A 22869-nucleotide genomic window follows, 5' to 3' on the forward strand; every position below is an offset into this window, starting at 1 on the left:
ATAATCATAGGACGTAGACATATCAACACAGCACAGCACATGCAACTGGCACAAGACATTGAACTGATCCATAATAATAACCTTCAGCCAATTTTTGGCGCTGAGAATGCAAGTATATAATTATAATATGCAAAACTTAATGTAATGATCTTTACCAAAATACAACTATACAGCATAATTATTGCAATTGGTAATTATGCGACAGCACATGTATCCATTAATTATGTATGGTCTTGAACTTGTGCAACTGAATGCATGCATGTATGTAGTGTGCCCCCATGCCCCACCCACCTGTACAAATTGCTTGCACAGTCCATGGTTTGTGACCTCTGAGTTTAATTGTTAGGCCTGTTGACCCTGCATGAGCATACATGCATGTCTGCACAGCATTACACATAATAATTCATTTGCAGATCAGCATCATGCCGAATAGCGTATGACACGTTATTATAATTATGGCGGCTATACATTTTTATGAATAATCAAAATTTAATATATACATCACGAAATTTCTTAACTAAAAAAAAAAAATAATGTGCTCGCTAATGGATTTAAATAAGAACTGTCCCACTGCAGCATGTTAACTGTGACCTCATCTCAGGAACCTATATAACTGTGCAAAAATCACATTCATCAGAGTGCATGGACTTCACTGTTTAATATTTAATAGTAACTCACATGACGCAGGCCTCATGAATAATAAGAATAGTATCCGTCTGTCCTCGACGATTTCCATTAAACGACTGTAAGTAGCTGTTGATTTTGATGGACTATATATATATATATCGAAATCAATGCTATTATTCTTCCATTTCTTTAAGACAGCATAAAATTTCCTTGGAACACTTGAAAATGTCTAGGGATTCTGATCTTTCATATTAGGCAGTAATCCTATATATATACTGTCTTTCATTAGGCAGTAGTCCTACGTACTGTCTTTCATTAGGCAGTAGCAAACGATTTTTTTCATTGCTTTGCTAATAAACAGATCACCCATTGTTTAATACCAAAATAAGCAGTCAATTGAAATTTATTATTGCAAATGTTCAATAGCATCCCATTATTGTTTCGAGCATTCGAAAGCAGCATTGCGGTGCCATGTCAGTAGTTTGGTCAGCAGTACTTCACTTCAACATATATAGTCGAACACGTCTCCAAGATACACGCGTACACGCAAAGTGGGCTGTCCAGCACACATTCATGTATAATAATAATTATTAGCTATGAGACATGCATGATAAGGCACTAAGACATGCAGGTAACTAAGACATGCAGGTATATAAAATTATTATGTCGTCACATTTCAAACATAATACTTGATACATGCATTCTTTGCAGTGGTGTGGCCAGGATTTTGGGAAGGATTACTTTTCCTTAGCAGTAAGCATGCGCATCAAATGGCCCTGCCCACATTTCAATTGCATGATTCATTTTAGTAACTATGCATGCAGTACTGCATGCAGAACAGATCGACAAATCACTGTGATTCAAATGCAAGCTAAGTTGGAGTTGATGGAGCACAAAAGGGGGGGCTCTAGCCCCATCAGCCCCCCTCTGCCTACACCACTGCAAAGATACATTTTGTAGGCTAAGGAAAAATTACTGGAATAAAACGCTCCATCTAGTCTCATCCACAAAGCACATTTGTTTCACTATACACGGTTCAATTAAAAATATGAACGTACAGTAGACTCTCGCTATTCCGGCTCTCTGAAATGCGGCCACCTCGATATACCGGCCATTTGGTTTGGCACGGAATGCTAGCTATATGTTTTCTACACAAAACTCGACCTGAAGTACGGCCACTCGCTATTCCGTTTGGCTGTCCCAAATAACGTTTTCAATGTAATTTTATATGTGTATTACGGCCGGATATGATGTTTTGGGTGTGGTTTAGTAAATAAAATTGGATTACACTTAAATAGAGAGCAGAATGATTCATTATCTTTCATTATCTTCGAGACAAGAACCGCAAATCAGTGATTAGATTCGAGGTAAGGTCTTTTTTAAGCCGCGGCTAATTATCTGAAGTACGGCCACCTCGCTATTCCGGCCAAGCTGCATGGTCCCAAGGGTGGCCGGATTAACGAGAGTCTACTGTACTTCTAAATGGGATGTTTGAATATGACATGTAAATAGGGATAAAAGAGGAGAAAAAGAGATGCAACGCACAGGGCCAGAAGTGGTAGTTTACAGCTTGTAAACTATGTTTGTACTTGCGAATGTACATCATAGTTTACATGCAATGTTGTTGAATTTTAGTTCATCTACAATAGTTTCCTTCATAGTTTACAAAGAAAGTTGATAGTGTACAACGTTGTATATACTACTGTAAATGAACTATCTTGGCCCTGTGACGAATGCTCCGAATGTAAAAGAAGATTGTGGTTTGTGTCAAACATGCAAAGATGCTGTCGTGCTGTTGGGGGCAGTATATACGCAAGAAACAATGCTGTCAACATTATAATTAGTATATAGAAACTGTGTTTAAACAGTTAATGTGCAACTTAATCATTGATATATACTCACCAGCACAATGCAGGCATCTTGTAACCAAGACAATTTTCTCAGAGTATATTCGTTGGCATTTACATGCAGGTACATTCATACATTAAAGCGTGTATATAGTGAAACAAAGAATTTACTGCTTTGTGGCTGAGATGAGATGCATGGACTCAGGAGTGTTTTTTTCCAGTAATTTCTCCTTAGCCTATATACAAGGAAATATATTGTACCAATAATTATGTTTGAAAAGTGACGAAATATATACCTGTCTTAGTGCCTTTATCCGTGATCATCTCTCGAACAGTATATACGTATATAATTATGTTACTACATTTTGTTGTCTCCACTTTCTTTCCCGTTAGTATAGAGCTGCAAACTTTATTGCCCGGCTTTGTTTTTTGCTGGGTTCAATGGAAACACTAAAATTAATGATGGAAAGTATCAACTCATATACATGAATGTGTGCTGGACAGCCCACTTTGTGTACGTGCGTACCTTGGAGATGAGATATGTTGAAGTTTGTCCCTCAAAGTACTGCTCGGATCAAACTGCTGCTTTTAAATGCTCAAAACAATAAATCAGTGCATGGGATGCCATCGAATGAAGGATTCCAAAACACCGTTAACGATACATGTTCTTAATAATTTTAACTTACTGTCATTACTTACTTTGGTAACAATGCATGGGAGTCTGTTGATTGTCCATGCACCTGCACCTGCACCTTGCTCACGTACTGAAGTCCTGTACCAATATACTCATATAGTAGCTGTGCAGCTCTATAGGAGGCATTCAACATCATCCACTGCTCCTCCATAATTATATATGTTGACCTATTGTTGTGCCCAGTGCCCCAGTTTGCCTTCCCTGCAACTGCTGAAGAATTCGAGGGGTGTGTTGTGGTTAAATTTAACTTCCGTTCTTGACATGAGTGAACAAAGCAAATCTGCATAACCTCCTCGAAAGATCTGCCACCGCTACACTGCTATACTGTACTCAGTATACTGTAGTCTCGCAAGCCTCTTTCTGGGTCTGGGTCCACAAGACTATGGCTACTGGTGGTGGACACGGTGTCGACAGTGGAGAGGCATCGCCACTAGATGGTGAGTGGGGCAAGCTAATACTGCAGTGCAATACCTAATTTAAATGCATGGCAAGAGGTTGGTTATTTTGGAGGTTGAAAAATTGTATTGAATGTCGCATATAGAGAGTAGCATGTAGCTCTGGTCAGTGCTTAAAAACGTGCATTTTCTATCGGGCCGGCTATAGAGTGTGGCTAAATTTGCCCCCATTTAGGACACGACATTAAAAATAATTGTCAACGCAACTGTCGCTATTTTTAGAGGTCAACAATTATTTATTTGGAGGTGAAGGCTTGATTAGAGGTCTTCGGGTAAACATACTGTCGGAGGAGGTCCGGCAGGCGCTGTGCACAGCTAAAGCAATTAGCCTCTAATTGCACATGTACTAGCAATAACAACACAACGTGGGCGGGTAATTAGGCAAAGGCTAATTACTAGAGCTGCACCGCGCCTGTCGTACCTCCTCTGGGTTGAGAGGAATGCCATGGTCAATTAAAACATGACGTGGCCTTATGTTTTACGGCATGTAAAACTGACTCGCTCTCCTGGGTTTACACACCACCAATACCACCAATAGTTTGATCCTTTTTATAATTGCAACAAAATCGGTAGAGCCTCGGACGAACTAGCTTGAGAGAATTAAGAGATATGGGTCATTCCATATAAATTCAACGAAATTTAAAGCGTGACGTCTTCAGAATTGCACGAAACTTGGTGTATGTACATTATGAGGAATGGTATGATAACATCTTAGAAAAAATGTTGAGTTTTGTAAAAAAATATGGCTTCTGAGATTGAGTTGATTAAAAAATGAAGAAATTCTCAACTTTTAGGAAGTGGCTGCTGTTAGTTACACTGTAACTGTGAGTGTCTAACCATTAACATTGAAGACTAAAATTGTGTATCATCTAGTTGCCTAAGAAATTCCGCATCTTTTGAACTCTTTTGAAGCTATGTTTTAGTTCATATCACGAGATATGTTGTAGGATGTAGTGTTACTTGGGCAATAACTTTATTTGTTGTTTGAGAGAATACCTTAAAAATTTTTTTTGAGAAGTCTGAGTTCAAAGAACACTAATTAGATGCAATAACCAAACTGTATCGAGTGAAGCCATACAACATGCCAAATGATGCGGAATTTCTTAGGCAACAAGATGATAGAAGATTAAGATGATAAGATATGATATTAAGATCTTAGAAAGGGTGCTGGCCCACCTACGCCCACACGCTGTTGCTAGGGAAAACTAACTATGAAACTATACTGCCAGTAGAGACATGGGTCCTTCACTATACTTAAAAGCACTATCCTACTAGTGCCTACCTCAAGAATCAAGAAGAAATATCACCCAGAAGAGGTACAGCAAGCCATTTTTAGTGAATAGCTAAAAATGGTTCCGCCTAGAAAACCAGTAGCAGAGGAGTAGGAAGATGTTTTTGTAAGGGGGTGCTGAGGTGGCCAGAGGCCACTGACAAATCTGGGGGTCCGGGGGCAAAATTTTGGCATTCTACATTCCCGCAGATAAATTCTGAGCAAATTTGGTACAGTATCAAAATTTGCCAAAATAATTAATTCTACGTGAGTTTACCTGGATAAATTTTTCTGCTATATACTTTAAATCTATAGAATCTGTTAAGTGTGTATGAATATACAATAAAAAAAGATTGCATTGTGTCATTGTACTTCGGAGGAATGTTTTCAATCTTCGCAGTGAAGAAAAAGAAAGGTTGGGCAGTTAGACAGCATGTCTATTTTAGGATCCAATTACACTTGACACTTGATAGTCTAGCTACCCTCTTTTTAGTAGCTGTTCATGAAAATTTACCATTGATGTCAAAAATGAGAGGAGACTTGCTTATTTACTTGCCATTGCAGATCGATAGTCTCATAAATCAGCCGCACCTTTGGACACCAAAGGTGCGGCTGATTCATGAGACTAGCAGATCGTGTATTAATTTTAAAAGATGTGCAAAATGTGCTTCCTCTTTATAAGAGATATCTACGATGTGGTTCATCTAGCTGACCTTTGTACTGTGTACGTAACGATGCTAGTATAGCTAGCTCAGTAACTATATTTTAATAAAATAGCTACTAGCTCTAGCTAGCTAGCTGCTATATCAAGCTAGCTAGCTTGAGATAAGGGGGTGCTCCAGCACCCTGAGCACCCGTGCTTCCTACGCCACTGAGTAGTGCTAGGGACTTGGTTTTTTATGCTGTTTGAAATGCTTTTCAATAATTATTACTAAACGTTTTTTCCTGTGTTGTTCAATTTATAGACTTTTTTTGCTGTGACACACCCAGTTTAGACCATATATGGATCAACATTTTGTTAACATGACATCATGGTTAACTATGCTAAATATAGGCCCTATCCTGCACGTGGAACTCTAGATCAAACGTTTTAGCGCTTACTCTTTACGGTATTGGCTAAATAGCTCGCTTAAATGAAAGCCACGCCCCCAAATGATATTGTGCGTTCGTACGTGAGGATAGGCGCTAGTACGGTAGTACAATGTACATGCGAGCGCAGCCACAACTAATGAGATAATGCACACGCAGTGATTGTAAACATTGCGCGTGTGCAATTATTGCAGCCATATACTATCTGCATTCTTGTGGTAAATTTGTTACTATGGTAAACTAAAGCTTCCTTCTCAGTTATGATTGACTCACATGAAGGCTTCTTCATCAGTATAGTAAGCTTTCTGAGTTAGCCTTGAACTACAGCGCTATAGCTATTGCTAAGCCAGAAAAGAGCTACAAGCTGCATATACATGCACGTATTCACTGCTAACCTCATTGGAAATCCACCCCTTTTTTCATTATTCATTGACAGGAAACACGCAATAACCTATTTCCTCTGGCTTCTATCCTTGAAGATCATCAAGCCATCACAATTATAGACTTTTCTATAAAAAAAACTGTGTGATTCAGTGTCAGCATAACATTATAATTATTATACTAATTACTTCTCAAGTTCTATACCGTATAGTGGATAATTTTCGTGGGGTAAAAATTGGAAAATGGTGATTTTCGTGAGTATAAATCTCGTTTCCTGCACTGCATTCATACCTTACAATAAGCCACACCTACATTAAAATACCGTGGAGGTCGGTGACCACGAAAATAACGAATTTTTACACCACAAAAATTACCCGCTGTAAATGGTAAAATTAATCACTCTAATAACTTTTTGAGCGAAAGCAAAACATAACAAGTGGAATTTATCACAGCGCAGCTTGCAACACTCGTTATAGAGGTTATGCACGGGGCGTGGTTTCAAGCAAAAATGTTAGCAACCGTTCCGTCGTGAGTGGCAACAACATTTTTTTACACAGAAGTGATTATGTATACTCGGGGCTTGTATCCGTAGTAATCACTTTGTTGAAGAGCATCCAGCAACATAATATTCTTATGCTCTCCAACAAAGTGATCAAGTTTACAGATCCAAGCCTGATATATACTGTTTTACTGCTGAGTCCACTCTCTGAGGGTCGTCGAAGCTATTATATATGTACACCTTTTCATTGGACCAGGAGTATTATATCAAGAGGAGTATCCAACTCTCACGCACATTCCAGGACTGATCATGAATCCGTCACTAACACTTGTAGTTGTATAAACTGTTAGATGTTGGCTGGAGGTACAAACCACAGCAGACCATGTGTGTGTATGCTGATATCATTTTTAAGTAATTAACCACTACACCTACGCACCCACTTAAGATGTGGTCTGATAGTGACGTGGTATGACATACTCCTACCGTAACCTGGTTTACACTACAACTGCTACTGTAACAGTTGGATACTCTCTAGTGTACTCCTGATTGGACCCATGATGCATGCTAACAGAAAGTGTTATTTTATTAACATGCAGCACCTCTAGTATAAACAACTCTAGTCTAAAATAACAGATCTGTAGCTGCACAGCAACTCAACACGTTGATCAATTGTGCCAGTTTACTATCACTTGTGTGTACCGTAGTTAACTGTCGAACCGCCCATCCCCTACTTTTGCGCCTAATTGCAATCGTAGAAGCGCCCACTATTGCGCATGCATATAATTGGGTCAAAGGTCAACATAATGCAAGATTTTCACTGCATGTGTGGAGCTATTAAATAGCTTGTAGCTCATAAACGTGCATAAAACAAGACTTTAAAAGTTACTAGGACTATATAGCTATAGATCTAGTTAGATCTATCCTAGAACAGACATCAAGTGTTCATGTTTCTTCTGGACACCAGAACACATGGTCTACTTTCAGCTAAGGCCCCTTTCTCTCTTGTGGCAGAGTGTCGTCTGCATGTGATCTGTAACTGTACAGAAGATGAGCTGTGGTAGTTTTCACAGAAAGTACCAGCATAACTCTCTTGGATGGGTGCTTGCACGGTTTAGTAGTCACATAATCAAATATCCGCCCACCCCTTGTTTAGCCTAAATGAGAGCTGTGCAGTATTGGATCTTTATACCAGTTATACTTTATACAGTTATTTGCTTGCCCAATCCTGCACCATTATGGCCTAAATGAAGCCATCAAAACAGGTGGGCGGTTCGATGGTTAACTACGGTATAATTATATAGATCTAGCTTTTTAATTTATTCACAGGACTGAGGTGTATAACAAATAAAACCCATTCCAGTGTATGCATGAGGGCATGACTTTCGAAGTGGAATCATTACAAGATATTATTGCACAGCATACACACACATATATACACATGCACCCACACGCACACAGAGATGTGTGATGAACTGTTACCATTATATGATAAACTCTATGATGCTCGTACTAAGTGGTTTGATATTGGATTGAACCTGAACATCAATAATGACGACTTGAGTGCGATAAACGTATTAAACAGCAAACCCCCTGAAATATGTCTCCGTGAAATGCTGACTGAACGTCTGCACTCTGGTGGTCCCCTCTCATGGAGGGATGTGTGTGACTGTCTCCGATCTTCAACCGTGAAACGTAATGATGTGGCGGAGAAGATTGAGGAGTGGAGAATAGGTACCCAAATAATTATAACATAATTATTATTGATTAATTCAGCAAATGATCACTTTTTTTGCTCTTCAATAGGAATGATGAGCAAAAAGCAGTCTAAATTTCCGTCTCCTTTATCAGAAACTGGCCTAATAGGTAAATATTGATTTTCGTAACCTGAACAATCAGTCAATGCATTACATGCAGGCTCAGATTGCTCAAGCCTGGATGACCAAGTTAAACACCTGGAGGAGATCTTTAATTTGCTAACTAACGAAGGGTATCGACGAATTAAGAAATCTGGCATTAGTGTAGAAGATTTCTATGCTATTATAACGAGCATGAGTGTATCGTTAAAACACATTGCAGGAAATTATGTTGAAGAATGCTTTGAGAAAGCAAACACGCTCGCAAAGATGTGGGGCAAGTTAAATCAATTCTGGGATTTCTTAAACTATGAGCTCTTCCAACATGTGGTTCGAGTTATGTTCACTGAAGCAGGCGATCCTTTGCTGAGGAAGCTAGCCGAGTACGAAAGTGAAAGGGAAACATTTCTAAATGAAACGAAACTTTGCGATTTTGTTGACCATTGGCCGTTTTTAATCGCAAAGCCAAAGAAACGATCAATAGTTAAGTTGAAACGAATAGTCGTTAAAGTATGCAAAGAATGGAAAGACTGTACTTTGTATGATGTGAAGACAACTAACAAACTTTTTTCAAAAGGATTTTCCTTACCTCAAGAATTTATGCTTGTGGCAGGTGGTATCAAGAGCAGTGTCTCCATCATCTTATACGTCCCTCCTTCTCTGGCCTACTCAATAGAGGAACAGGTGAAGCAAGGAAAAGAATTTAATTTCTTAGCAGACAACGGCTTTCTATCTATCACCATCGATGGTATCCAGGTCTACCCCCTGAGGCAGGCCTCTCTACAAGGTACTAGTTCTATACCCTAAAATCTTATCACAAGCTTTAGCTAACTTAATTATCTCTCGGTGCACTCACCTTGAACTGCATTCAAGCGCGCTCTACACTTATAGCATAATTATGTGCTGGATTTAATCGCATTTGTAAAGCAGAATATCATTAATTTATCATTGCGGCTTTACTTTCACTATACACCTATACCATATAGCTGGTTATTTTCGATGCACCCTTTAATAGCTTTTGTAAGGGTAAACTGTTTTAGCATTAGTCACTAAATGTTTACAAGAGTGCATGAATAGGACCAACACCCACGCACTTCAATAGCAAAATTAATGCACATAATTTATGTTTTCTCACGGGAGCATTAGTAAAACCAGTAGGTTAGTACAACCAGTAGGTTGTACATAGGATTGACAGTGCAGTTGTGTGTGTTTTCAATTATTGCATAAATTTTGACTCGTGTTTAGACTGCTCTATTTCTGCAAGGAAAGGCCACAGTAAGAAATGGACTGGATAGATAGCTTAGCTACTTTAGTAAACCTTTGTAAAATTATACCGTAAACTAGTTTGTTTACTAGTTTCTTTACGTATTAATTTTAACAAATATTTGTCTCCTGTGAAGCTGCATGTGGCTTATGCATGCTCTCTATTGCGTTGTCGAGAAGACTTGCTGGCTAGCTGTGGCCCTCTATGGTGTTGTCGAGAAGGCTTGCACACTAGTCTGAAGCCAGCAGAATGGAATTGGAAGCTCTCATTTGTACAGAAACCAAGTTCAAAACATCACGACCATCCAACCATCATAGAGGTATATGAGAGCCTCTTCTGGTTTCAGACTAGTGTGCAAGCCTTCTCGACAACACCATATAGAGTGCCACAGCTATAGCTAGCTAGGCTATAAAGCTTCATGTACATAGTAGATAGCACGTGGGCGTGTATGGACCACGCCTATGATTAATTACACATGCAATAAGATACCAGGCCGTATTTTAATCGGTCTGGATTCGAGGCTATGATCTGACGTTAGTAACTTTCTTGGAAAGCATTTCCTCCTTGTACAGACATGTTCAGAAGATTCTAGATACAGCCTCTAGTCAACTACAACCCAGACCATGGGCGTTTTTCTCAGAATTGCGTTCGCTTCCAAGAGGCAGATGACCTCTCAGGCTCCACTTTTCTTACCTACGCAATTCCGCCATCTTTAAATGACTGCCACAGCAACGCACATGGCAACTTATGAGATGGGTGTGGCTTTGACATCGATTAACACAAAGCCTTCTTTCTTCAGCTCAGCTCTCCATTCTCTCACTTCAGGTATGCTACTGCCTAGACGTATGCTATAGCCATAGGCTTTTGCACTTGGAATTAAGTACATCTACAGTATAGTGAACTGCCATTTTATCACATAGATAAATGATAATGTTTATTCCAGTTCTGTCTTCTCTTCTTGAACTTCTCTTGCTTCTTGATGTACCTCTTAGGTATTTCACTTTTATTATTGAGGAGTCCAACGACCACTTATATAAATTATTATCTTCAACAAGCTAGATTACAGGACGATGACAAATTAATCAATGTCACATTTATCTTATCATTAATGTACCTACTGTAATGAAAAAAGAATTAAAACTAAAAAACATTTGCAATGTGAACATTGCTAGGATTGCCAGGAAAAGAAAAGCGCAAAAAAGCGAAGAAACAAGAAATTCGGCGAGTGCATAACTCCAATCCGTTACAACGTCATGAACTGATGACTAGACACAAAAATAGCGCTGACTCAGCACATTTAGAGCTTTAATTGATATTTTTGCAATTAATCTCAACTTCCTTCCAACCTCCTCTGGATTGAAGAGTTAGAGGGATAGGAAACGGAGTGGTGCACGTGATGATTTTACATTGAATCTGCAGTGGAGCCTCGAAAATTATCCGCGTTACGAGGCTATTAAGCACATTTTTGCCGGGTAACTCCCAAAGCTGTGTTTCCTCGAGACATCATCTCTTTTAACATGCCTAGTCCATGAGCCACGTGTAGTACTTGCTAATGACTGACCACACCCAGTAAAAAAATAAAGTTATATGTTCCCAAGGCTGTTTTAGAGCTATTAGAACATATAACGTGTAAGCGTGCTGGTTATGACTACTACCTTGAAATACTAGAGCACTGAAGTAGTGCAAACCCTCGGCCGGCTGGTGACATGATTAAGAAACCATATATAAATGCAGTGCATGTAGTCTACATGTAGTGATGTATGACTGAGCTGTACGTCTATAGCATGCACAGCAACTCAGGAGCAATAAAACAGATGCTGAGTTTTAGTGGTATATATATGCATGCACTGTGGATCACAGCAAAGAAACGATCATAGCCTTTTAAACTAGTAGGAAATGATGCTAACAATACTCAGTGATACTAGAAAGTGAGTAGCATAGTCATACTCGAAGTAATAAGCCAGAAACTAAGATTAGTCACAAAGTTCCAGTTGTTGCTGCACCTTCCTTGTTTCTTTGACTCTTGTCTTAATATAGCAGGTGTAGCAACGATAGTTTTAAACTACTAAGACAGACTAACAGGACACGTAAAAGAATACAGATATTATAAGCGCTCAAGAATGCCAAAATAAGATAAAAATGCTGACTCAGCGGGTTGGGTAGGTTGGAGTTCCTTCAATGGCTTCTGTGCATTTACTGTAGGAATTGGAGGTTACAAAGAAAATTAGAAGATTAATTAACAATCGTGACCAACCTCCTCTGCACACACACACACAGTGACACAAACACACTACCGTATATCTCGCTTGCGCATGCGCATCGAGGCATAAATATGTAAAATATTGCTAAACCCACTGCCAATCCTTAATTATGTAAAACCTACTGGTTTACTATTAAATGTAGGCTGAAGCCTAGCCTCTCGATCTACTTGGAAGCCGGCTAGCTGAAGCCGGCCGTGCCCAAGACTATACAAAACATAAAAAGAGGTACTGTGAAAGTCAAGTGGGGCCTCCTCTCTGATCCTGGAGCCACAGCAGATCTATATTGTCCATGAAAAATTACCCCACCGGCACGGCCCTATTTCTCTAGCGCTTTGAGGCCCCTCCAACGATATATGGGGCCTCCAGTTCCCCCACGTACTTATAACTTTCAGTGTAGATATATAGTGGTATCTATATGCATGTAGCCTCAGCCTCATGCTCTAGATGTCCCTTGCTGACTATAGATCTTGCACAGTACTTAGTTACTCATAATTATGTCCAAGTGCTTTGAAGGAAGCTGGAACTTTTACAAAGAGTGCAGTTGCTTTGCTTGAAGCAACATACAAGGACATTTCAAATCCTTCCTTTTGTGCAGGTAATTAAGATTATTGATCAATGCATAATTAAAGTGCTATGTTACTGCAAGTCTTCATAGCTTTGTAACTTCAATAACACCTTTTCAATATAATTATTATGGGGTGGGGCACTTTTAATGTTACAGATGATCTCAATGTCAAGGAGCTGCCCCCTGATTCTGCAAGCAAATCTCCGACAGCTTCACAGCCTCATGCAGCTGCCTGCAAGGTACACCTGCATGACCATAAACATTGTTTGTGTTCCTATATTATATGAATCGAGAGCCCCTATCAGCCATGGCACGGATCGGACATTCTGGTGGCATTATATAATAATTATATACTCACTATAGGAACCACCCCCTCTAGCAGAACTCATAATTAGGCCACACCAAATTAATCTTATGTTTCACGAATTTTCCGGGTTATACTTTTGCAGAATACCCAAAAAATAAACGAATTAGTGGTCCAGGTCAGAGGTCAGAATAGCCATGTGATCTAGCAAAACCAAGTGCGTATGAAGAGAAGAGGGCATGCAACTAATCAAATTACAAATGGGAGGGCGTGTGCACTAAAAATAGATTGCACGTGCACTTACTCCATAATAGTCACCAAGCCAGCTAGCTAGCTAGCACTGTACTGTTGGGTAGAGTTAGCCACAAAGGTCAACAAGCGGAAGAGAAGGACCAATATGCTAGACTAGAAGTAGCCATTGATCAGCTCTTCTAAATTAATTGTGCGGCTAGTATAACAGTGTTCACGCCTACTATCACGCCTATTTACGTGTGGGCAGTTGGCTAAATATTAGCCTCGATCCCAGCCCCTCTCACCAGAGGGCCTGGTAAACACTGTTTGCGCGTGGGTGGATTCAATAGTAAATTTGTTAGTAAAACTCTTTGCAATTAACCTTTTGTACTATGGTCACCCACGTGGTTGATAAAACTGAGAGAAATCGCCATCACAACTCTAGGCTCATACGAGGAGCACTGATCTTACTGAGATGGCATCAAACAAGTGTCTGGAAGCAAGTAGATTTGCTAGAGCCGGTCGGTACTGACAGAAAAACGCCTACCACTCTACCACAGTACAAAAGAAGACAAAATCTGACTTTTCAACACTGGAGAGAGCTTGAGCAAGAGCAGAACAGAAGTAGAAGCCATCACAACAAAACTAGTTACTAGTCTAGGTCGTAAATGTTGTAAGTAGCTGTGTTATTTTATTAAAACTGCTGTGATTTGTGCAATGACATCATTGTAAAATATACAATATACTGACTAATTTACTAAGATATCTCGATCCCCAAGAATCTTGGGGCAACTGACGCATGCGCAGACAATGTATACCAGGCCGTCTTTCCCAATTGAGAGCGGCCTGGAATCGAGGCTAGCTAAATATAGTATATCCTGCTGACTCATCAGTATTTTGACGACTACATAGTATACATTGTGAGTTGCATGCCCTCTTCTCTTCATACGCCCTTGGCAAAATGTTATAAGCTAAAGTGACTTTTTGTGGTGTGTTGTGACGCTGTTTGTGGTGTTATAATGATATTCATCAATTTTTTTTCTTTTTTTCCTGCCACCCTGATCTGTTTTTGGAGATTAAAAGTACGTGAAACGTAAGATCAATTTGGTGTGGCCTTATGATCATGCACTGCATGGGTGATTATACAAATAAAAAAAGGAATTGGGTATTATTGATAGATCTCTCGTGTTTACTTTACTATACCCACTATTAGACCTCTATTTTCATTTATCACATGCATGGGCTTCAACTCTGGTGATATACATTATTCTATTTACATGTATGCCATTGTGTGCAGACAGAGGGGATGCAGATGTTTTGTACCACTGGCGATGAGAAATTGGAGCAGGTTGACCCAGCTGATGCCTCCAACATCCCAATAGATGCTCAGGGTGGGGTGGCACGATACCATTTACTGTGGGATGTGGAGCAAATTCCTAAGCTGAAGATACATTTCTTGAATGACGACATCCTTGAGGACGAGCACTGGAAATGTGGGCATGCGGGTCCATTAACAGTTGACACTATCCTGGCTTGGGCTGCTGTCTGGAATAGCCATGCTGACAACTACCCACAGATTGCTGAGGGACTAGCAACAAAGGAAAAAGCCCATATCCGTGTGGAATTTCGAAGTATGTTCAGTTTCTATATACACTGTATTGTAGCTAAGCTCTTCGTTCTATAGCTCATTGAATTTCAGCTCAATGTAATATTACTTAGGCCATAGTCATGTATGTGCTTTAAGTGTTTGTTGTTACAGGGAAAGGGATCTCATGGTCAAAGGTTGGAACCGCAGCCACCTGGGAAACTGACAAGAAGAAACCAACGATGGTGCTCAACTTGTATGGCATGGCAAAAGCTGACCAGCGAAGCATGGTAATTCATGAGTTTGGTCATGTTCTGGGACTGGATCACGAGCATCAGCGATCTGACTTCTGGGATGTGCTGGAATCAAAAGATGAGGATGAAGAATATCGATTTATTATTGGGAAAAGACGAATGAAGAGTGGAGATGGTGGGCGTTGCCAGCGAGCTTGTGATGCAGTGTTCAGAGCTAAGCTGAAGGAGCCATCCGGAAGAAAAGAATCCTGTTACGATTCTGACAGTATTATGCACTATTGGTGAGTTGTACTATCACTATGATGATGTTACGATTCTGACAGTATTATGCACTATTGGTGAGTTGTACCATCACTATGATGATTAGCATGCAGTGCTATATTGCAACCACACTTATGCAACCACAAGTACACTTCTTTGGATTCCTGCATGCATGCAGAAATTAGGTTACAGCCGTGCAATGTGCAACAGCTGTCACAAAAACCCAATCCAACATCTGTAATTGACCAAACTTTTATCTCCTATATATAAGGACTTATTAACCCGAGGCGTGCCACGGGCCACGGCTTATAGTAGTCGGTCAGTCTGTCTGTCTGTCTGTCTGTCGGTCGTTCCATGTATTCTGAGTCTACTCACCTATGTGATAGCACTGTGTTTGTAGCATGGATAGCCATGCACAACACCAAAGGGTAGTAGTTTTAAATTTGGTAGATTTGAATTTTGATGTTAAAGCTTTGTGTCGAATAAAAGAGAGCAAAAGCTAAGAAGCTAAAAAGCTCGAACCAGCACGTGTACAGGCGTCTTTGACTCGAGGCTGTAGACTCACTAAACTCAAATGAACGCCGAGGGTTTGCACTTCAGTTGTATACACGTTTCACAGTAAAAGGAGCTAGTGCATGCAGTGTAGTGAATCGATGTTCACTATACATGCATGCATGCATGGTCTAAATTGCAACTTGAGTGGATGTTGTGAATTGCTACTTTTCAATGTGTATTATAGGTTTGACAAAAACTGGTTGTTGCCGGAGTATCAGGAAAGTGCGAATGTGGCTAAGGTTAAGAATGAGCGGGAGAGGAAGGTGCTATTGGGAGTTCATAAACGTGACCACAACAATGGGAATTTGGCAGAAAATCCATCCAAGCTGGACTATGAGACATTGAATAGGGCCTATGAAATACCAAGGTTTGATAATCATTATTATAATCAACATTTGAATTTGATGCATTGACATCAATAACAAAATTAATAATTCACATATCTTTTAACTTGCCGAGTGAGCGGACTTAAATAATTATTGTTATAAATGTTATGTTCCAACCATAATTTATAGGCCAATTCTCGCCTCATAAATTGGGAACTATACGTCAATGTAATGGGAACTCTTGTCCTCGTGTTCTTGTGACAAAGCTTGCTCACTGCGCTAGTCTAATTTAAATGCTTATGATTACATGAGTACGGTAACATTAATTATTTTGTAGTGATCTATAGTTCAAAGTACACATAATTCATTGTGTAAAAAAGGCTGCAGTGAAATAGTCACATTTTATTTCTCGTTAAAATTATGTGCTTCTTGCATTTGTAGTGGGCTACCCCCACCTGATGCTGCTGCTGCTCCTCCAACGGTAACCACTGCCAAGTACACAAAGCCTGAAGGTGACCATAATTACACATTACACAAATTTGAATAATTATATGACACAATGCTGTTTTTTGTTTCTTTTATATAGAAGACCAGCCAACAAAACCCAAAGGTGAAGAGTACTATACACCCACTTTGTACACAAATTCTGCACAATCATAATTATATAGTCTGCATAAAGAATTGTTTAGCTTATGAAAAATTTACAGCTAATTTTTTAAATCATTACAGTTCAGACTGAACCAACTGCAGCTCAGTTGAATCAACAGTGTTCTAATGACGCTCTTCTCCAGTTGTCTACCAAGATTGCTGACTATAACGGTTTCAAAGTCAGGCTGGGCCTCAGTGATGCTGAAATTAACGCTATTGATCTGACGATTAGTGATATTCCAGGAAGGTTTTATACTGCTCTGAAAAGGTGGAAGAGTAAAGGCATGTTTGATTCGACAGCTACTTATGGTCGATTAATGGAAATCGCTAAGAAGAAGGAGGATGGAGAGGCATTTCAGAGTATTCTAAGTGCCTGTATTGAGCATGCAAGTAAGTTGTATTGTGAACTCAAACTATACTGTATACATTCTAGAGCTTCTAATGGAATGAAATGTTTTTGCTATAGGCCCCTGAGAGTACGTATACTTGAGGAAACAAGACCTGCAACGGACAGTTATTATTTTTATATTTGAATGCTCTTCATATTTTTTCTAGTTATGTACTTTAGCAAGATAATTATATAGTTGTGTTGAAAAGTTATAAACTGATCCATAATAATACCTTCAGCCAATTTTTTGGCGCTGAGAACACATAGGTATATATATAATAATTATGCTAAACTTAATGTAATGATCTTTACCAAAATACAACTATACACATAATCACATCATGCATGACATAATTGCATTCATTTGGTAATTATGTGACAGCACATGTATCCATTAATTATGTATGATCTTGAACTTGTGCAACTGCATGCATGCATGTATAGTGTGCCCCCCATGCATGCACTGCTGCTATAATATTCGCCATTCACCCAATGCCCAACCTGAAGGTGAGAAATGCTATAGACACATACACTGCATGGTCTTTATAAGAAAGCGAGGCACTTTTACTTATTTCACCATTTTTGTATAGTTTAAACAACACACTGCGACTGCAGTGAGTCAAAAGTGCTCAGATGAAGCTCCTTCCCAGTTGTCTACCAAGATTGCTGGCTAACAAATACGAATACCTGTTGGGCCTCAGGGATATTGAGATTGAGGATCAGAATCCCTAGACATTTTGTTCCAAGGAAATGTTATGCTGCCTTAAAGAAATACAAATAATACCATTGATTTCGATATAATTATATAGTCCATCAAAATCAACGGCTACTTACAGTCGTTTAGTGGAAATCGTCGGGACAGACGGATACTATTCATGAGGCCTGCGCCATGTGAGTTACTAATAATAGTGAAGTCCATGCATGCACTCTGATGAATGTGATTTTTGTACACAGTTATAAAGGTTCTTGAGATGAGGTCACAATTAACATACTGCAGTGGGACAGTTCTTATTTTAAATCCATTAGCGAGCACATCATTTTTTTTTTAGTTGAGAAATTTCGTGGTGCATACAGTAATTTTGCTTATTCATAAAAATGTCATATAGACGCCATAATTATAATAACGTGTCATACGCTATTCGGCATGATGCCGATCTGCAAATGAATTATTATGTATAATGCTGTGCAGACATGCATGCTAGAAAATTAACTCATGCAGGGTCAACAACAGGCCTAACTCAGAGGTACTAGGTCACAACCACCATAATTATATGCACTGCAAGCAATTTGTACAGGTGGGTGGGGCTAGGGGTGGATCGAGGGATACAAAGGAAGTGCATGACTGCTGATCAAAGAGTCACTAGAACTGTTTGCTGTGTGAGCCAGTACGTAGCCCAGTAACCATTGCCAAGCCAGTGAACCTAATGTGAGTTTATAGTATCGTAGTCTATCACGAGTATATACATGCTAGTATATCTATAATGTATTACAAACCCAGTATCATGCTTTTAGCCGGTTGGCTCGAGAGCATGTGAGTAATTTTTAATCAGTGAGCTGTAAATTGTCTGATTGCTGATAAGGTTTCTATAAATTATCGTGTTGGAGAGCTGCGCATACGTACGTTTACGGTAATAGATCATAATTCCCTTATAGTACAGTCTGTGTGTCGTTACTGATCCAAGGTGTGCCACGAGTACGAGTTATAGTAGTCGGTCTCAAATCACACACGCACACACACACACAGACCGACTAGATCTACTATAACTCGTGGCACGCCTTGGATCAGTAACGACACATAGGCTATAAATTGTACGGGATTATGATCCATTGCTGTAAACGTACGTATGCGCAGCTCTCCAACACCCTAATTTATAGAAAAAAACTGTATACGTCTAATTCTCTAGCTTGTCTGTATGCAAATAATATCGTGTGTAGGTAGAGTCCAAAGGAAGCCTATAAAGACGTTCCTATGGTTTTGATCTAAAAGTCGACTTCACTGCTCGAGTATACATGTATAGCTACATTTCTCTTCGGTTCAGTCGCACTGTCTTTGAGTTTTTGACATTATTATTATTATACCAGCCCTGAACATTCCTGTACATTTGGATTTACTAGAAAACGATGGCTGCACTCACACTCGACGATTTGATTCAGGAAACTAAAGTAACAGACGCTCAATTGGGACTGAAATGTACTGTAAAGCACTTGAAGGAACTTGCACCATCTGTCGGAAACTACCCCAAATTTGCCTCTGCATTCAACTTGTCCGGTGGTGACCTATCTGATATTGAAACTGATCTCAAATTGTCATACACCTCAAAAACAGAGCGAGTGTTTCTATGGTGGAGTAAAAATATCAAAAATCCGACCTATTTGTCGTTTGTACGATCATGCCTCTACCTCAAGGAAGGCGGCTTAGCACGTAAAATGTGCATACTCTGTCAAGGTATGCCACTGTATTATCTGCTAGCTCTCTTATATTATATAACTCGAGTTGAAATACAAATGTACGTATACGTCTAATTCTCTAGCTTCTCTGTATGCAAGTAATATCGTGTGTAGGTAGAGTCCAAAGGAAGCCTAAGACACGTTCCTATGGTTTTGATCTAAAAGTCGACTTCACTGCTCGAGTATACATGTATAGCTTCGATTCAGTCTTATACAGTTGCATTTGCGTACTCTGAATATAGCCAGGTGCCTTAGGCTCTAGACTGAGGTTGTCCTCTAGCTACGAGTCAATCCATTCCAAACCAGTTTGTTAATAATTGATTTGTAGACCGAGAGTTAGGATCGCTGATAATTTGTATTCATGTTTCCATTTCTCCTCTGGGTACGTGTACGTATTGGTAGATGGATATGAGAAAGCAATTGGCCGTTATACAATTTCCAAAACTGGCCGTGTTAACAATGTGTGTGTGTGTGTGTATAGAATCATCACCGGAGGAGGAGCTTCATTGCAAAAGCGAAATTGCAGAACGACCGTCCTCTGATCCCGTTGTTCTGACTCAAGATGATATTCTAACGATTTGTGAGAAGCTGAAGAGTGCAAGCAAAGATTGGTTCAATTTAGGATTGGCTCTCAAAGTGAAATTTACCGATTTGAAAAATATCCAAGATCAATACTCTGATAATAATCGCCGCCTAGCGGAGGTGGTTGGCAAGCGTGTTGAAGCCACTGATCCAGTCACATGGCCTTACATATGTAAATGTCTAAGGAATTGTGTGGTTGAACGTAACGATCTAGCCAATGAAATTGAAAAATTAGGACTTTGTGACTAGCTAGTATTCAAAATGTTGTTTCCACAAGCCACTAGACACTTTTCGTACAACTCTAGTTTTGTTTACATGTAGTTTTTACATTTGTACCAATCATTAATCAATGTGCAGATACTGTGTTTATACATACGCTAATTAAGATTGGAGGGGTTAATTGCTTAGATCGCTCTTTTGTCCATTCAGTTGCCCTATACTCACCAACACTATGACATTAAACAATCCACCTTGTTATCGCCTATAATTAAAGTGTCACTTCCTTGGGCTCTATATAAGTGTTAATTAACAGGAATGCATGAATAATAATCATTGGTGTTAACTTACGATCGCCTCTTGAGACTTAAGAGATACAGTTCTATTGTGTTAAGGTTTCTCTGTGATAATTATAGAGTACTATTGGCCGACAATGCTGCTATTGATTGGCAGTCATATGGTGCTCCAGTAGTGAATATGAACCTAGTCATGTGATGGGTTAACTCTACAGTGGAACCCGTTCGTAACGAGCACCTTTCAGGTATACAACATTATTTTTATTATCATACAGAGGCGATCTATCTAGGTGACTGATATATTGTTTTGTACACAAACTGTTCATTTTTGACCTAAATCTATGTGCCTGGCCTTTTACTGCAGTTTGCCTGTGTTTAGGGAAGCTAAGCCGAGGGGTTTTATCACTAGCTGTTGTATATAGACTTGTTGAGTTAAAAACTATTCACTCCATGTATACAGGCAGGCCTCATCAGTAATGATTTCAGAAGAACCAGATATGAGAGAAGCACTTGGGGAGATTACGAGAACGCAACAGAATGGAACTATTCAACTCCTTAACTATAGGTATTTTGAACTACTCATCATTAGGCGCATATGCAGTTGGTTTTTACAGATTGACTCCTTGAACCTCAAACATTATAGTCGCGAAGTTTAATCATCGCTTACTTCTGGTAGTATAAGGAGCAAATCGAGCAATCCCTGAAGCGAAGTGTTTGTTTTGACCTATCTGTGAAATCAATGGTCCTCGAACACTTCGCTGTACCGGTAGCCATAAATTAGTATAGCTATAGTTAGTGAGATACAAAGCTCATAATGTAATTGCTATGTTTCATTGTCTATCCCATGTAGCCTTCACTATCTGTGGTCATCATCACGACCCACTCAATCAATACCCGAGAGTGTTGAGGTCAGTGCTCAGTCTGATAGGAGGTATAATTATATGACCTGCATGAGATTGAGTAGCCTCGATTCCAGGCCGCACTGAAGATGGAGGCCTTGTGAAGGAGGCCTTGTGAAGGAGGCTAGAGATTGAGCTGCTGGAGTCCAATATTGGCACTAGCTTGTGATGTGAGTGACGTTATAGCTACATGCCAAAAAGTATAGTAGGTACCATGTAAATACTATACTTGTTTATTGAGTACAATGTCCTTTCTATGACTTTTTTAGTTGTGGTTTTGATATATAAAGATAAAATGAGGCAATCTATTGCTGTAGAATAATTTCGTAGGTTTTATGAATACAAAATAATTATATGAACTATATGAAAATAACCGGCTCTACGGTATATGTATACAGGCATCAACCCGAGGACGCAGCCCTGTACTATTTATATTATTTATAGTTAAGCGCTTAACTTTCGTGTTGATGATTGGCTATAATGAAAATTCATATTAGCCTCCTTCACAAGACCTCCAGGATCGAGGCTATATAGTTTAATATAATTATGACTTTTTATTCATGCAGAATAGATTTTGGAAGGCCATACTGAGTCACAACAGACTCATGGAATGGTGTACACAACTGGATGTCTTGTTCACAGCTATAGAATCTCCCGCTATATCAATAGAGTTAGTCTAGCTGTTGTTTTATTACACTGGCTACAGTTTCTAGTCAATCTTTATAATTATAGTCATTGTCAATTTTACACATAATGGCATGCTGTGATACAGTATTGTGTCTGCCTTCTATTATGCAGTATATGCCAGTGTGAACTTGTTCATTGTTGTGTTATATTAGTGTCTACTGCATGGTGGTGGCCTCATCACTCAACTAGTACACCTGTTCACCAGAAGCCCAACTGGGGAGTACCACATTTACTAGCAATCCCATCAATCAATGTGCAGTGGTTTGCATCATTCTATAACCTTCACCCATTCCCTCACTTTCTCGGCCCCTCTGCATGTGTTTACCCTCATTGCAGGCCCCATGCATTTGAAAGGTTTTTCCTCACACTGGCAGTTCAATTAAG

General features: G+C 39.4%; 2 protein-coding genes and 1 long non-coding RNA gene across 7 annotated transcripts in view; 2 read left to right on the forward strand and 1 right to left on the reverse strand.

Moving 5' to 3' along the window:
• Window positions 1-22869, forward strand: part of LOC135334204 (uncharacterized) — a gene marked incomplete in the record, with an annotated part of 688739 nt that overhangs the window by 600858 nt on the left and 65012 nt on the right.
• LOC135337679 (uncharacterized) lies at window positions 2180-3320 on the reverse strand. Its single transcript, XR_010395241.1, has 3 exons — window positions 3001-3320; window positions 2771-2906; window positions 2180-2710 (listed from the first exon to the last, which is right to left on the reverse strand). It is a non-coding gene; the product is annotated as an uncharacterized LOC135337679 (long non-coding RNA).
• LOC135335060 (uncharacterized) lies at window positions 3443-20758 on the forward strand. 5 transcript variants are annotated; one of them, XM_064530471.1, is made up of 16 exons: window positions 3443-3605; window positions 8321-8593; window positions 8666-8725; window positions 8777-9502; window positions 12962-13044; window positions 14638-14971; window positions 15100-15460; window positions 16180-16362; window positions 16763-16833; window positions 16908-16931; window positions 17051-17359; window positions 17436-18248; window positions 18312-18601; window positions 18653-18783; window positions 19473-19803; window positions 20287-20758. In XM_064530471.1, exons 1-12 carry the CDS (start codon window positions 3551-3553, stop codon window positions 17441-17443), a joined length of 2487 nt encoding a protein of 828 aa, XP_064386541.1. In that variant the 5' UTR covers window positions 3443-3550; the 3' UTR covers window positions 17444-18248; window positions 18312-18601; window positions 18653-18783; window positions 19473-19803; window positions 20287-20758. The 5 variants fall into 5 exon arrangements, with proteins under 5 accessions (XP_064386541.1, XP_064386566.1, XP_064386532.1 ...); XM_064530496.1 differs by having other exon boundaries at window positions 18312-18783; window positions 19440-19803; XM_064530462.1 differs by having other exon boundaries at window positions 18312-18783.

The sequence above is a fragment of the Halichondria panicea genome, chromosome 1 (assembly GCF_963675165.1).
Source record: "Halichondria panicea chromosome 1, odHalPani1.1, whole genome shotgun sequence".
In the NCBI taxonomy this organism is placed as follows: Eukaryota; Metazoa; Porifera; class Demospongiae; order Suberitida; family Halichondriidae; genus Halichondria; species Halichondria panicea.